The sequence below is a fragment of the Drosophila takahashii genome, chromosome 2R (assembly GCF_030179915.1).
Source record: "Drosophila takahashii strain IR98-3 E-12201 chromosome 2R, DtakHiC1v2, whole genome shotgun sequence".
Lineage (NCBI taxonomy): Eukaryota > Metazoa > Arthropoda > Insecta > Diptera > Drosophilidae > Drosophila > Drosophila takahashii.
Window position 1 is genome coordinate 22,827,066 of NC_091679.1, and position 17,805 is coordinate 22,844,870.

A 17,805-nucleotide genomic window follows, 5' to 3' on the forward strand; every position below is an offset into this window, starting at 1 on the left:
CTAAAAATAAGAGGCGAACATATTTGTTGTTTGCGGAGTGCATAAAAAAAGAGGGGCAGGGGAGAAAAAATAAAAATACTGCAAACCTTTCAATTGGTTTCAATTGGCAAATGCAATTGTTCAGCATTACATTTGCATTACATCGCTCTCCCCCTCTCCCACTCGCTCTCTCACTCTCCGCTCGACGGTCCCTTTCCCGCTCCTCGCCCCGTTCGCTTTGCAAAGATTTGCGACGAACAAGAACAATAATAATCAAAACAAAAATGTTTAAAATCCATTTTCTTTTCGCCTCTCCTTCACCCACTCACTCATTTCGCAGCGCGCTGTCATTTGTCTTGCGCCCTGCCTCCCCCTTCTTCTTGTTTTCCGTGGCTCCCTCCCCAACCCTCCTTCTCCCTTGCAAAAGAGCTATCTCGCTCGCTCGCATGCACACCATGCAAAGCCAAAGTAGAGACGCAACAAAAACGAAGTTGCCTCCCTGTGGACAGTGGGCCCGGGCCCGAATGAATTTAGTAATTTACAGTGGGCTACTTTATTTGTATGCGGCTTCGTAACAGACAACAAATCTAATTTCCAGAACTACACAACGGTTTAATGGAATTTGTAAGGGGTCAAGAAACGTTGAGGTCAATATCAAAACAATACAGCTATACTTAAAATGTCAATATGAAAATGGTATCGTGTGTTTTTAATATGTTTAAGTTTAATTAATTTAATCGCGGAAATCACGTGTCATAAGCATTTAGATAATTGACTAATTTTACAGTACATAGGGCGTTTTATATCAAAAGCGTTGTCATTGCTCCTATTACCTAATAGTTACATTTAGTTAGTAACATTTAGTTAGATGTGCATATATAGAGAGCCCCATGTTAATGAGTTCAATGATTTTGAAAATTGGTTATAATAATTATAAACTATTTTTTTATATTTCTAATAAACTAAATGTTTATAAATATTAGACCATGCTACATGCATTGCGGGTGAACTCTGAAAAATTCGGTCACACTACAAGGATTAATATTTTTCGACTAGTGAATTTTCTATCTGACATTTCTAACATTTCTCAAACAGATGAAGTCTCTGCTAAAGCATTTTGGCTTTGATTTTGCAGAAACGAAATCACAGCTGATATTTCCTTTGACTTATACCCAGCATAATAACAGCATAATTGATTCTCGTTCAGATAAATTAAATAAGTCAAGGAAACCGACCGCCACGACCACAAACCGAGAGCCCTCTTAATATACAGTAAAAATTTAATTATTTTTGATTTATAAATGGTCGCGTTCAGCAGAACAACTGATCGATTAGTGGGATGGCTTTTTTTAAATTTGTATGTTAATAAGTTTATATTTACCATCGATACGTGCCAGAAACAATCTATCATGGATCAAGAAAAGAGCTATTTTTTTGCTACTTGATTCCTGATGCAAAATTCTTGCGTCCTGATTAGTGATCATGTACATTCAGTAGAACTATCGTAAGAAATCCATTAGCGACCAACACCAACCATTTAATCGTCGCTAGGGGGCGCTTTGCAATCTCGAAAATTGTGTGCTTGCATATCTCCATCTCTCTTGCACTCCTAAATAACTTTGCTTTTAAGGATCGATTTGTAATTTTTTATTTTTTTCATAAATATGTAATCAATGTTATTGTTGAATTCCTTTACAAAAAATTTATTTTTACGAATTTGGCTCACTGTTTGTATGGTAAAAAAACATGAAGTGCATGAAAGAACTTTTAAGGAGCTAAGAAAAGTGAAAAAGCCGTAGAACGAACACACATTATCCATTTGCCAAATAAACATGCATAAAGTAAGAAGAAACGGGGGGAATGCAATGGGAGAGGCTCCAAAAGGCGGCAAATTCGCTGCATGTGTGTGCGAGAGCGGGATAGCAACCATGGGGCGAACAATAGCAGAAATAAAAACGTGGATTGGTCTAGTAAAGAAAGAAAAAGAATAGTAACAACGGGAACAAAACGGACTGCATAATGCGCGATTAATGATAAGCCTCTCTGGGCGCAAAAAAGAGAGGGAGAGAGGCCCCAGATTTTTGAGTGGGAGTGGGTGGCAACACCTATTCTTGCTCCCTCTCTTCACACTTATTTTCTTTCCGACAGTTTTGTTTTGATTGCGAATATTCTTGAAAAATAAGTGAACCTGCAGTGGAGTTTATTTATGCGAAAATATTTGGAAATGATAAACTGCAAGTTGCAGCTTCCTGCTCACATTGTTTTTATAAAAATCTTAACTTCAATTTCTAATTAAAGATATAGAAATAAAACAAAAAAAATTTTTGAACAAAAACATTAAAACAAGTTCCACTGTAGGATTTGACTTTGTAATAAAAAATTCCTTGAAATTCTCCCTTAGTGTTTGGCATAAAATTGTGGTTGCATTTTAACCTGCGCATTGAAAATTGCAAGCAAAAGTTGGTTTCACCTCCTGCTCCTCCTCTTCATCGTTCCATTGCCTCCCATTCTATTTGCTCGGCAAGTTGCCCCTTCGAGCATCCTTTCAGCATTCCTATTATTCTTTTTTTATATTCTTTTTATTTTGACAATGCCCCAACTAGCAAAAACAACTTGCAGGCACCCAATACGTGCCATTGAAAACGAGAAAGGAAGTTTAATTCTGAAAGGAGAATTTAAAATACCCTTTACATATGGGCACTTCCAAAAAAAAGTCCACCAAGCCGAAAACCTTGAAACTTGAATAAAACATATTTCCACATGATTTGGCCCCGATATTAGTTTCTAATTAGTTGGATACTGAGCTTAACTACAAATTTGGAGTATAGTTTGATCATTTTTATGACAAACCCCACCAATATACGCAAAAATCAGTTTATGGCTATTTTTTTGTTATTTTTTGGACCTGTCTTCTATTGTTAATTTATCCTATAGGAATGCTAATATGTGACATTTTTCTGTACTGAATGCTTCATTCACATACTAATCTATTAAGTTAAAAGCAAAACATCCAGCAATTGAGAGATAGAGGTAAAGAAATCCGCTTTACAAAACAGTCGGAAAAAATGTCCCGAGCGACATGTCCCGAGCGAATGTGGTTGAAACTGCATAAAAAAAACGGCAAAGAATTTTTGAGTGAAACCAAAAGCATTTCACAGCGACATGTTTGAACAACATTCTAAAAAAAATCGCATTAAAATATTCCATTAGAATTCGCTAATTTCTGGTGTTGTATGAACTTCCCCGAAATCCACTTCTATTTTTGTCCCGAGCGAATACGGCAGTTTTTTACCGATATCCTAAAAACTAAAAGTGGTACAAAATCAAGATTTTTACCAAAAATAGAGCTTGGGAAGAGTGAAAAGAAAAGCCCATAATTAAAATTAAAATCCATTGTTTTACAATTTTTTTTTCAACTTTAAAGGTGTGCAAATGTCCCGAGCGACATTTTGGAAGTGCCCATATGTTACAGGAGTAATTTTTACCAAAATTTAGGATAGATTTAGGATATTGTTCCTCGTTTTTAATGAAGCTTAAAAACATAAAGATGTTGACAGATCTCTGTAAAAATATATGCAAATTTGTTTTAAAAGAACGAATTTTTTAACCTCATTGTTCGAGTCTTATTCAACTATATTTATTTCAATTCTCATTAACAAGTTAATAGAAATGAATAAACATCAGAATAGATTTATTTTTTTCATTACAAACTGCTGAACATAATATTATACGTACTCTTTTACAGCAAGGGCATTAAAAATGAAGTTTCCCTACAAACTGGTTTCGGTTTCAGTTTTCTTCCTTTGGGCCTGGCCCAGCATTTTACATGAAAATGTGCAAAACAAAACCATTCCAGCAGTGCTAAAAACCACGCGACATGACCAGCGCTAAATAAAGTAAAAATAGTTGCTATTCGTTGGGATGACGCTGTTATCATTATTTAAAGATAAAGGATCTGGGGAACCAAATATCTTTGCAAATAATTCTGTTTCAATATTCGTGACTACGTATTTGCAATAGTAGAAAATATATGAAGGATGCATTGAAAATACCAGGTAATCAGGTTAAAATAGTAGTATATTAAAACTTTTACCGGATTAGACAGGACAAGGTATAAAAAAGATATGGTTTCAAGAGTTATATTTTGACTTTCAAATTTGTAATTATTGAATTTAATTAGGAATATCAAATTATTATAAACTTGGCAATCTGGAAGCTGTTTAATAAACCAATTACCCTACAGGATATCACCTGTTCGACAATAACTTATCTAGGATAGTTTCTTCTACCTGTCTTGGGCATAGTTTCTCCACCCCTTCAAGCCTGTCTGCGCCCCTTGCCGCATTCCACCTCATTCCCTGAAACTCGTTGTAAAGCTCTCAAACACAATGGACCGACTGACTGCGACTCCTTTTTATAGCATCTTCAACATGTGGTTGGTGGTGATTCAGTTGCATCGGGAACGGCAATTTGCCAAGAACTCAAAATCGGATGAGGATGCAGCCAGCCAGTCAGCCATCCTTACATTTTGTATTGATTGATTTCCCAAACCACCCATCTCCAAATAAACCGCATTAAAACGAAGCTTTTTTCGCATTTCCAGGAGGATACGGAATATATATGCACAACGTGTTGAGCACGCCAAACAAACCATAAACAAAAAAGCGAGCAACAGGAATTTAACAAGGAAGCTTGAAAGAAAAGAAGAAAAACATTAAAATGGCAGCGGTACGAGGACATCAGTATTTCAGCCTGCGCTGGAATAACTATCAGAATACGATGACGTCAGTGTTCCAGCAGCTGCGCGAGGATCTGTCCTTTGTGGACGTCACCCTGTCCTGCGAACACGGATCCCTAAAGGCGCACAAGGTGAGTATCCATAAAATATCTAACCATACCGCATATCAATCTAATAAACTTATTGCCTTTCTTTTAGGTTGTCTTGTCCGCCTGCTCGACGTATTTCCAAAAACTACTCCTAGAAAACCCATGCAAACATCCCACAATCATCCTGCCCGCCGACATTATATTCACTGACCTGAAAACCATCATTGATTTTGTTTACCGTGGGGAAATCGACGTCACCGAATCGGAATTACAGGTGAGTCGATAGAGGATGGTAATTTAGCAAGTAATTCTTAATTGTAAGATGTTAGAAATTGATCAGGATCAGCTCTTTACATACAGAAAAGGCTCTAAACATCATAATGGATTCACTGTTTATACAGTAAACTTTAAAAAGAAAATATTGTACTCAACAAATTTCATAAACCTTTGTATTAAATTAGATGGGTGAAAACAACTATTCGTTTGTTTATATTACAGAACATAAATTTAAGTTCGGAAAAGCACCCATGTCTATGTTTCCGTTTTGCGGTTAAGACATATTTCCGTATCGGATTGCTTTCCATAATTATCGACATTTATTAAAGTGTATAAATAGTTTTTTATTTACCATTGTGATAGTGATCTTCACAATTGAAAAGTACCACATGTGAATTTTTCCGTTTTATGGATAAGATAACTTGGTGGAAGACTATTTTTAGGATCTTTTTTTTATCTGATCACTCGTAAATCTCTATTTTTGTTCATTGACACTAAAATATTAGCAATAAAAATATAATGTTATCAAGCTTTCGGCTGATTGACATCTGATTTACCCATTATTGATTTCTGGTTTATATGTTTATTAGGACTAATAAAGTAATTATAAACAAAATTGATAAACAAGCTTTTTTTCGAAAATAAATAATTATATCTTAATTCCATGAGATATGATATTCCAAAAGTTTTTCTTTGTAGTAAATGAACACGTTATTGCTAAGATATAATAACGGTAGGTTAGTGAAATAAGATTACAGCTTAATTTGTAGACTAGAATAGACTGGATTCGAATGTCAAATCGTTCAAATTCCACTGCCCATCAGTTATGAAATACACTGCACCCACAATTACCACCTCCTAATCGGTTTGTCAAACAAACAAAGCATCTAGCTAGCCGAACCACAGAAGTGGTTCTTTTTTAAATTGAACGCACAAATATAGAGGCGGAGCGGTGTGAGTACAATTACTTTCAGGGTCGTTGTTATCTGGGCACAGCTCCCCCTCCCTCTGAAAACCCCTTTTCCCCATCGCCACCCTTTTCTCCCGTATTTATCTGAACGCCACCCACCGAAACCAGCCTGCTACACTACAAACAATACTTTTTAAATTATGCAAACAAACAGAAATTTCTCTCTTTTTTAAAATTTGAATCTAATATTATTGTCTAGTTCTTTTTTGTATTTACTAACCCTAAATAGTTTATTAAGTATACAGACTAAAAAGCAATAAAGAAAATAATTTTTGAACACAATGAAATTTAAGTTTGGTATCATGGAGAATATTATTGATATTCATGAAGTAAACTTTTTTCTCGGTGCACCAACGTGCCTCGCATTGTTGCTTTTGCATTTGACGACAACGCCCCATTGTAATTGTCATTTGTGTGCTTCATTAATTCTGGTTGCTGCCTATGTTGCTCCGTGGCATATAGTATACTCTCTTTTCTAGAGAAGTATTCCATCGAGCATTTATCGGGAAAGTGTAGTTGCGTTTACTATCGATATGGAATGCCCTCAGGTTGGTTGCCGCAACTGGTAATTAATATTGATTTGCATGCTCTGTGCACTGGAACTTTACAAATATATATTGATTTCTAGCCATAATAAGCCGGCAGGTCAAAGGGCTGTGGGAAAATTAAATTCGGCTAATCAATTCTGAAACTAATTGGATCGGTGAGCGACAGCATTTGATGTCCTTATAAGTTATTTATCCATTTAAAAGCCAATTAGTATTGATTGACCTGACCGATTTAAGAATGCAAATCGGCTTTAAAGTTAGGTAACTTAGCTTAACTTTGTTTAATGGTTTTCTAATTTCTAGAGAAAAAGCTAGTTTTACAAAATGCATTTCTAAAACATTTAAAGTTAAAGATACAATATTTCAAGAAATTGCCACATTATTAAGCTACGGATTTTTTATAAATTATGCTAGAGAATTTTGTATAAATGATATCACTAGTTTACAAAATAATATTGTTGGACCCCTAGATCACAAAAATAGCACTTATTTTCGTGATCTAGGGGTCTAAAACTAACAGAATTTGCCATCAATTGCTGGGGAGCATTTCGGCTGTAAACTAGTGTATTCTATACATTTTATATATATAGTTGGATGCCCCTACAATCATATACCCGTTACTCAGCTAAAGGGAGCGCGAAGGAGATGTAGATATAAAACATTGATCGCTCATAACTTTTTAACGAATGGTCCGATTTAAAAAATTTGTTCTACATTCGATAGGTATTGATAAACACAATAAAACTGAATGTTTACTTTTCCGAAATCTTTAAAGGTGTGGGCGCCAGACACCTTTTAAAATCGTTTACAGCGATGGTGGGCGTTAAAGAGGGCGTGGCCCTCAGCTGAAACAAAGCGCTGCGTAGGAAGCCAAAGAATATGTGTGGGTAATCTCAACTTTTTAGCTTTTCTAGTTTCCGAGATCTCAGCGTTCAAATGCTTCCTTCTAGCTAATACATACTTTTGCACGAATACAATGTACCCTTTTACTCTGCGAGTAACGGGTATATAAGCACTTTATACATCTGATTAATCATAAGTATTCTACTTTTTTTTCAAATCTTATAGACTTAGCCCATTTATATTATTTATTTTGATTAAAGTAAAGTAAATCCAAAATATGAAAAATGGGACAGTCTATTCTAATGTAATATTAATTAAATATTTTAAATTCTCAAAACAAAAAGTGTTCTGTTAATTGCAACAGCGGAAATCCGCTTCGCTGTTAAGTGTTAACATTAACTTATTTAAACAGCAACCACTTAAGCGGGGACAGAAACCGCATTACAGTGGCGGCCAATGTGACGAGTGCTGTTTGCTTGAGGAAATAAACGAGCGCTCAACTTGCTTCGCACTCAAGTCGCCGCCGCTGCTGAGAAATAAAAAATTACTCAAGCTAAAAAGGGGGGCAGCGAAAAAGAAAAAATGCTCAAACGGTGGTCCATTTCCACCCGCTCTCTCTCTCCCACTCACTCACAAACATACAAAGTCCTCCTTCCGCCGTTTCTTCTTCTTCTTGCGGCGACTGGCAGACGTCGACTTCCCATTCATGCTCTCTTTTCCCCGCTCCCCCTCCCCTTCTCAGCCACCTTTTTTTCCACTTTTGTTGTTTTTGTCACAGACGTGCGCTCCATTTTTATATTTTCGCTGCAAAAGTTTTGCCGGCCATCTGTACACACACCTCCACCCCCATTCCGCCCCCCTTAACCTCCACAAGTTGCTGAATTTTTTTGCTCCTCGATTTTCTTTTACCTTTTTTTGTGGGGACTTTTACAACTACAACTACAGCTTGTATCTCTTTCGTTTGTCGCCGTTGTTTCTGCACATGTTCTTGGAGTTTCCTCCATCTCCTTCCCCTACACTTTATGTATTACGTTTTTTTCGCCCATTTTTATTTTCGCCGCTTCTTGTTGTTATTGTATTTGCCCTTGTACTTTTGTATGCTTCAACCGCAACTTCTGCTTGTGTGTATGTGTATGGGTGTGTTGGAGCTTTCGTCTTGGTGCGTATTTTATATGTGTGTGCGTCTGTTTGGGGATATATTTTTTTGTTTTACTCTCGAGTTTCTTTGTGTGTGTACGGTGCCCCCTTTTTTTTGGCGCGTCCATTTCGCCTTGAAAAATTTTGTTGTACGGACTTCAGATTGGCAATGCTAAGGGAAAATCGCAGTGGAAATGGGGAGACCAAAACTTTTGGTACTTTTTGGACAATGTGCAGTGGAGTGTTCCCCAACGGAAAAAAAAAACAATTTTGTTTTGCCAAACTTACTCATTGTTGTTGCGACTGCCCAAGAATATGAGTTCTTGTGCAAACTTTTTTAACTACCCAAAGTCAGCTTAATTAGTTAAAATATTAATGTGACTTTCTTTCTGCATCTGGCAGAAAAAATTTAAAACGACCAAGAGATACATATTTCGATATTTTAACCATGTTTTCAAAGAAAAAAAGAAACTTGTTAAGACAAATATTAATTTAAAAAGCATTGGGATTCTTTCTTTGACCAAATTGCTTAATTATGTATCTGGAAGTCTGATGTAGTTCCTTACCTAAATATGTTTGTAAAGATACAAATGTATGTACATATGTTACATATTAATTATTTATATGTATTATATGTAATTGTATTAACTTAAGCAAAATAAATATATGTATGTACTTATGTATAAGTTTGGGTACTCACCAAAAATTACAGGAATGTCTAGATGTTTGTGGGTTTTGTAATTGCTTTTCAGCACATTTAAAAACCATTAGTTGTGCAACTCTTTTGATGTGAACAGGGTTCACCCCAAAAAAAAGCCGCACCAAGAAACGGTTTCTTACGATTGTATTCAGGCTTTCTCGCTCGCACCCACGCCGGTTGACCCCAGCGTTGCCACACTTCTTTCTTGGTTTTATTTTCTTGTCTTCTTTTTGGGGTTAAGCTCAGATTCGATTTTCGCTAAGCGTTAATTAATGCTGGCGCTGCTTTAATGCTTTTAGCAAACGTGGTCAGCCAACACACACAAACACATGCACAGATGATTTAGTGTTGCCAGTTGCCTTAGCCCCCCTTAACCTCGCACAACCCCCCTCAACACCCCTTACCACACCACTTTTAAATGCATGTGTCTGCCACGCCATGTGCTTTGGTTATATTTATTGCTATGTATTTTTTGTTTTGTTTTTTTTTCTGCATTTTTTTTTGCATGCCAACACTTGAGGGTCTTCCCAATGCGTCGTGCCTCTCACTCCCACCCACTCTTTGCCTCCCCCACTTTTGGCCTCATTGCATGTGTGTTACACAGAAAAAAAAGTTTAGTATGCATATACCTCAAATTACCGTACCGTGTTGTTAATTGGACATTTCTTTTAAGTGAATTTTTAAAATAATATGTATGTACTTACATACATATGTACATATGTTTAAAGCATAGAGGGCCAATTTTAGAATACAATGCTGCATTGGAATTTGTTCATGTAAATTCATGTAATTTTTTTTTATTATTAAAATAAAAAAAATTGCAGATAAATTATAGATTTTTTAAATGCGGCACGACAATCGGACGAATAAAGTCCTTCTCAAATTGAAAAGTGTATTTTTTTTTAAGTGTACCCCCTTTTCTCCCTTGCTCCTTCACCTTTATCTTTAGCCAACTATGTGAGCAGCTGAAACGGACACAAACACACGGACAACTACAAGACAGAGACGGGGAATAAGGTGGACATCAGTTAATGGGGTGGCCAACACCACCCGCACTCGCATTCGCTCGTCCTCTCTCTCTTTCCCTCTCCCTCCGTCTGAACCACTTGGCTTGCATTTTTTCCGATTTTTTCTTTCGTTCTTTCTTGCAAACAGAATTACGTTTTTTTTATGCTGAGTGAAAGAGCGAGAGCGCGCTTGCAACTTTGAACTTTTCGAAGGAAACGGACCAAAAGAAAAAAAATCGAAATTGAGTGAAGCGCAAAGAAAAAATTTTTTGCCCGCCTTTATTAGTGTGTGTGTGAGAGAGTGCCCCCAACAATGGCCGCTGCTCACACACACTCACGGAGACAGCCCCATACACTTTCATTCTCAGTCCAAGTCGTAGCGTCAACCCCCCACAACCCCGGCCACAGCCCACCCTCTTTTGAGGACGACGCTGCGTCTGTCCAGTTCCATCAGGATTTTTTTTTGCCCTGTTCAACTTTTCGTCCTGCTTCTTGTCTTTGGCGCTCTTCTTCTTACTCGCACTGCTCCCGCTTTTGGCGCTTGTTGTTTTTGTTGCTGCTTCGGCCAGAGAGCGCAATTTTTTCTGCGGCTCACGAAACGTGCATTGTTTTTGCCGCACAGTGGGATGGGATGGGGGATTTAGTAACTGATTTTTAAAGTAAGGGAAGAATAAAAATACTTCAAAATCGAATGATTCCAATTTCCTTCTTTAATTGTACGATTAGATTAAACGATTTAAAAATATGTATTTCGATATGTAGATCTTAGTTTCGTATGCAATCTAGAATAGCTAAAGGGAGTAAACTAAAAATCAATTTTCCGGCTTTGCGTTGGCTTTGGTTAACCGTGGTCCAGAAACAGCTTCCAATTAGGACGGCATTGGACCAGTTCGAATTTTCAATTCATCCGCGCAATGTCCACACCCATTTTTACATCCATGTTGCTTGTTCTCGCTTATAGCCATTCTGAAATACAGCAACAACAACCATGTTCGTTCTTCCATCAATTGCTGAACTATTCTATTTTTTTATTCGTTGCTCATCTGTTCCCATTGTTTTTGCTACTGGTTTGGTATTCTTGGGGGGAAATGGGGAGAAATGTCTACGCGACACCCAAACACAAATCATGGGGTCCTGAGAATGGGAATTCATCTCCAGTTAATGGGCGTCGCGAGTCGGAAGTCTGAGTTTGAGTCGGTTTCTGTGTTGGGGATTTTTTTTGAGAGGTGGGGTCTTCTGTAGATGGTCAGTGTGCTGGTCATTTTTCTAAGGGTGCTATGTACTGTGGGTCTCGCTATGTATTATTTGCACTCACTCGTATTTTTTTTCTTCCTTTTTTTTCTGTTTTGCCCAAACAAGTTGGTTAAGAAATGTGTTCTCCTCATCAATGATGCAAATTGTTTTCAGTGTTTTTTTTTGCTAGTGCAGCCACTGTCACTGCTTTTACATGTGGAAATATACGTGTGCAATTTAAATTTAAACCAAACATTCTATCCGTATAAAACACATCATAAAACAATTTTTGGGTCATTTTACTAAAAGAATTCATAATTTATTTAACCCTTTCTAAATTTAAACTCAACTTATGTTGGGGACTCAAATTTTTTTAAATTTAAATGGTATGAATGATTTTCTTTTCTACCATTTAGTAAATGTTCACTATACTAGAAAAATAAATAGTTTTGTAAAGTTCAAAACGTGATTTTGCCCACTGTGCGCGTGATGTTCCGCAATTTTTTTCCTCGGCTTTCTTGCCCGCAGTTCTTTTTGGTGTTGTTGTTGTTGTCAGTTGGCGCTCAGGCTCAAAGTTTCTTCTCATTTTTTTCCAGCCTGCTTGAGCACTTTTCTGAGCTTGTGTGTGTGTATGAGCTTGCTTATGCTTTTTTTCGTCTTCTCTTTATTTATTTTTTTTATGTGCAGAGCAGAGAGAGTTCTGCCGCCGTCGCCGCTGTCGCTGCCTTTGCATTTTTTTCCGATTGCGACCGATTTTTTTTTCGCCACCGCTATGTATGCTATATGTGTGTGTGTGGATGGGTGGGTGGGTGTGTGTGTGTGCGAGTGCTTTTGCTCCTTTGCTTTTGCTTTTGCTAATCGCTGGCGTTGTCGTCGTCTTTTGGCATCATTCTTTTTATTTGTAATTCGGTTCATCATCATCGTTCATCGTTCTGTCGCACATGTATGTAATGCAAACAGAGAGAGAGCGAGCGAGAGAGGAATAGATCTGAGTGAGATTTCTTATGTTGTTGTTGCTGCTGCCGCTGCTGATACTTTTTTCCGTTTTATTTTGCTTTTTTTTATATTCCTCCTTCTACTTTTCTTCTGCTTTTTTCTTCTCTGCAGCGGCGGCAGCGGCGACGACGGTCAATTCTGCCAAGCGCTGCGTCGCCAGCCATCAGACAACATTTGTATTTGTAGTCGGTGGGTCTCGCGCTTTCGATCTCTCGGACAGTCGGAATTAAAACGGTCTTGAAAACGCGATAATCAAAAAGAAAACAAGCTAAAAATATTCTTGAAAAACTCGAAAGAAAAGCCTACGAAAAACTGTAAAAACCCCATGAAAATCCCCTAAAAACATTTTATAACCGTGCCAAATTAAATGAAAAATTTTAAAAACTCACATGTGCTGAAAATAAAACTTGGGCTCTCTCCCACCTGATCCCGTTAGCTTGTGTAGCCTGCTCTCGCGCGCGCTCTTCCGCTCTCTCCCACTCTCTCTCTCTCTTTCAAAACTGCCGGCTGCATAAAAAATTCACAAAAAAAGAAGAAACGGAAAAAGCTTTACGTTTTGCATTACGTAGTAAAAAGGCATTCCGTCACACAAACAAACATACAATACATGTGCGAGTTTTCGCATTTATGATTATAATTTTAATACAGTATATTTTTTGTGCATTCGCCTTTGGTCGCGTTGTTCGCGAGTGTTTGCTCTCGCGGTCTATTTGTTTACTCCTCTCTGATTGATTTCAGTTTCCTTTTTAGCAAATAACAACAAATAAAACCACAAATAACAAAAAGCCACGTGTTGATAAACATTATCAAAAGGAGATTTAACACACATATATAATCTCTCTACTTATCGCAACGATTGCGTCCTACATCAAAAATATTCTTCATTTGGTTGTCATTAATTAATTAACACGATAATATCTATTATTTTCTCTAATTTGATTTTGGGTATAAATACCGTTTTTTGTATGAAATTGATTCCGTCACGTCGTCTACTACAATTTGTCAACTTTAAAACAAAAAACAGAAATCTACTAGGCTTGGTTCCCTGGAATAATTAACCAGTCGTCCCTCCGATCCAGGTAAAGAAAAATCCACCTTTTAAATTTCGTTGCTTACTTTTGGGCGCTTTTTGGGCCGCCTGTACTCGAATATTCGCATTTTTTAGGGCTAGGCCACATAAAATAATGCCATTAATTAGATATTCCTTACCCCCGCACACACTAATACAACAATAACAGAAAAACACACCCTCGCACGCACTCACTTACGCTCGCAATTAGCGACCATCAGAATAACGGCAAAACTGAGACATAACGAAACAAAAGCTTACGAAAAATAAAAGAAAAAAGAAAGGAAAAATAACTGTGGTAGAAATTTCGACGGCTTCCCTCTCTCGGGCGCACCCAAAATGGATTTCATTTCGAAGGGTCCTTATCGATAACCAATTAGGACTCAAAGCTACTAAACCGTCCAACGAATTTTTAGGAACTCCAATTACTAATCTGTTCATATAAATTCCATACACAGTGCTAAAAATGTTGAAAAAGTAAAAAAGTGGAATGAAGAAGTCTTTGAATTAATTTGTAAAACCTTTTAAAACCCAAAAGAAAGTTATATTGGTTTTTCTATTACGACTGATTAAAAAAAAATCTTGTTCGAATTTCTATTGAAAAAGTTTACTTATTGAGCAAGATACTTTTATACCGTTACTCGTAGAGGAAAAGTGTATATTGTATTCGTGCGAAAGTATGTAACAGGGAGAAGGAAGCGTTTCCGACCCTATAAAGCAGGGATTGGCAGCGTCCTATTAAGTGAGCATTGGGTTTTGTTCTGCTCAACCGCTGCTCGCTCACGTACACTGTAAAACAGCGGTCTGCACACACACATCGATGAGCTGCCCGGAGCAAAATACTCACACAAATATAAAACAAAACGTCAACGTGTGTGTGTGCCGACCGCTGCTATCAAGTATATATATTCTTGATCAGGATTACTAACCGAGTCGATCTAGCCATGTCCGTATGAACGCTGAGATCTCGGCAACTACAAAAACTAGAAGTTTGGGATTAATCACACATATTCTTGGGCTTCCTACGCAGCGCGAGATTGTTTCATCCGAGTGACACGCCCACTCGTACGCCCACAGTCGCCTTATAGGGCTTAAAAAAACCTGGCCTTGCACTCCATTTTGCTGAGTAATGGGTATCTGATAGTCGAAATACTCGACTATAGCGTTCTCTCTTGTTTTGTAATAAACTTAAACATGAAACTCATTCTATTCCTTTTATGAACAAAATGTGAAGTATACTTTAAACTCTAAATTTCCATACGTTTTTAAGGTTTAAACTTCAAGCCTACTTTAAATTTAACATGCGGACGAGAAATAATCCCTTAGTGCCATATAGTTGTAATAAGATCCCTTAGGTCAGTTTATCCTTTCCTGATGAATGCCTGTAGCAATTAAGCCTTCTCGTAGAAACGAAATCAAGGTTTTGCAGCAATGCTTTGCTTTGATGTTGTTTGATGAGCTTGGAGTACATATTTCCACTCGAATAAACTACTCGAAGTTTCCTCGATGAGCCCCAATTGATTGCAGTCCAGGAAAAAGAAAAGTTCACACATCAAGCAGCGCCAAAGTTCGTCAAGTTGTTCAAAACAAAACTATGCACCTTTTATATATACTACGAATACGTATACATAGAAGGCCAATCACTGGGGGGAACAGAAAAACCAGTGATTTTAATGATCGCAAAGAGTTTAACAACAAAAACTCGATGACCATGATGGGAATGATATAAGAACAAAAGCCTTTGAAATGATAAAGTCCAAGCAAGTGCAAGTTGTGACGACTCTGGGTGGAGTCGGATGAGCAGATGTGCACTCGGGAAAAGAGAAGAGGCAGCAGGCCTGGCAAACTATGACCCCAAAACCCCTACCCTCAATAACCCCCTACTATCCATCCCGAGACTTTCCGTGGAGAGGAGGAAGAAATCGGTTGAGGGCCAACCGTCGACGACGGCGACGATTATGCGCCGGCTTGGCCTCACTTGTATACAATAGCGGGTTATCAAGTCCAAACAGCGGCCCAACCATTGGACCCTTCTCCCCTTTCTGTGCACTGTAAATAAACTGAAACTACTATGGATATATAACTTCATTCATTAACTTACCATTGCCACTTTAAGAATTCAATATTTAAGATTTATTGTTTTCTAATACAATTTCGCTATAAAACTTCATAGCCCTTAGAACTAATTCAAATTTGCCACTACTTTCAATGAATACAGTTGAGCAACAAAATTTCTGAGAAATAGGGTATAAATACGTATAATAGTAATGAATTCAATGTACTGTAGTACATACATGAATAGTTAGTTAGTATAGTTGTAACTATACAATAAAATTGGATAACTAAAATAAATTTCAAATACCTCGACTATCAAGTAACCGTTACTGAAGTTATGCACGCAGTAAACTGGCTGCATGCATTGCATTATTTGTTCATTTTTATAGGTATTAATAACACAAAAACTGATATTTACACTTCAACAAAATCTTTAAGGCGATTGTGGGATTAAGAGAGAAACAAACTTGCACTGCATGGAAAGCCCTAAAACATGTATGCTTAATCCCAACTTTCTAGCTTTTGTACTCTGCGATATCTTTGCGTCCCTTTGAACAGACAGACGTGCAGACGGACATGGCTAGATCGACTCGGCTAGTGATCCTGAATATATATTATCTATATAGGGTCGGAAACATGTTAAATACTTTTCAACGAATGCACGAGTAACGGGTTTAAAATTGTGAATCATTGTTTTTATGAGAAAGACAATTATTAGGATAAGGCAAAACCCTTTAAGTATCCAGCATATTTTAATAAAGGATATATTCTTTATCATTTTATGACTAAATTTTGTTTTAACATTAAGGATACTTACTTAAGACATTTTGCTGCTATAGCTCTAAAAATATCCCATTGCTAGCTTATAGTTTTAACAATAAGTAAGCAATAGATAATAATAATAATCACCTAGATAGTATACTTATTTTTTCGAGTGTAAGTCGGGTCCGAGTCGTTGCTATGTGGGGTTTTGGGTGTGGGTGTATTTTTGAGGGAGAAGGGAGGAGGCTGAGATTCGCTCAAGCATCGCTTTTGCTTATCACAAGCCTATTGAGCGGCTCTGGTTGTTGTTCCTGTAGTTGTATGGTGATGGTGGGATAGGGAGCGGGAAGGGGAAGGGGGAGGATAGGGTTGGGGGTGGTGTAAGGCGGCTTATTGCCCCGCCCCTTCTCGTTGCGCCACACTCACACAGTTACAGATAGCGTAATCAGGGTATTTCCGTGCTGTGATTTTTATATTTTTCAATTTGTTTCCTTTTTTTTTATTCTTTTTGCCCCATTCCCTTTTTTCCATTTCTTGCTGGCAGTTTTTACATTTTTTCCCTGCATTCATTTGCTACTTCTTAATTTCTTTTTAGTGCTTAAATGAGTCGCTGCCAGGGTGGGTGTTAAAAAAAGGAAAGCGGGTGGTACGACGACCAACCCCCCGTTGGAAAAGGCGAAAATTTACTCAAGAAAATCACAAGAAAATGTAAAACAACTGGACATTTTCATTTCATTGCTTTCCTTTTATTTGTTGCGTTGTTGGTTGGCATTGCCTCTCCATTTTTTTAAGGGTGCTACTTTTGTCTCCCTTACTCTGGGTTCTTTTCTCTATGGCTTTTCTTTATTTTTCCCCCCCGTTTTTTAATCGATCGGATTGGCGAGCGGTGCGGCAGCAACAACATCAATCACAGTCAGCGGCAGGTCAGCGAAAAAATATCCAAAAAAGATTCGCCACGGGCAATCCTCCAGTCAAATCAGATAATAGAAATAAATAAACTTCTAAGCTGAAATTATGGCAAAGGCAAGCAGCTTAAAGTTTACCTCAATGCCTCCAGGTATGCTTTCATTTTTTTTCCTGTCTGTGGAAAATGTATATTTTTGCTAGGAAAAAGTGCGTGGAAAATGAAGAGAAAACTCTGGATTTATGTGCAGACTGAAAAGAATTTTCATTTGGCTTGTATAAAACGGCAACATTTTCAAATATTGAGAGGAAATGTTTAATCTGAAACTTAAGCGTACATTTTTATTAATAACTCCTTTTTTAAATATTTTGCATTGAATTTTAATAGTATCTTCTATTAATCGGTAATATATTATGTACAAACCAAGTTTAAACATACGTAAATAAAAATAAAAAAGGTTTTAATTTGTTGGAGATCTAAAGGATCCTTCTGACAATCG

General features: G+C 37.3%; 1 protein-coding gene across 3 annotated transcripts in view; it reads left to right on the top strand.

The window, feature by feature from the left end:
* Positions 1-17,805, top strand: part of LOC108068349 (broad-complex core protein isoforms 1/2/3/4/5) — a 55,762-nt gene that overhangs the window by 658 nt on the left and 37,299 nt on the right. For all 3 annotated transcript variants that reach the window (XM_017157846.3, XM_070213520.1, XM_044392784.2), the window contains exons 2-3: positions 4,583-4,848; positions 4,916-5,080. In XM_017157846.3, coding sequence (XP_017013335.2) covers positions 4,699-4,848; positions 4,916-5,080 — 315 coding nt within the window. In that variant the 5' untranslated portion in view covers positions 4,583-4,698. The remainder of the gene's footprint in view (positions 1-4,582; positions 4,849-4,915; positions 5,081-17,805) is intronic.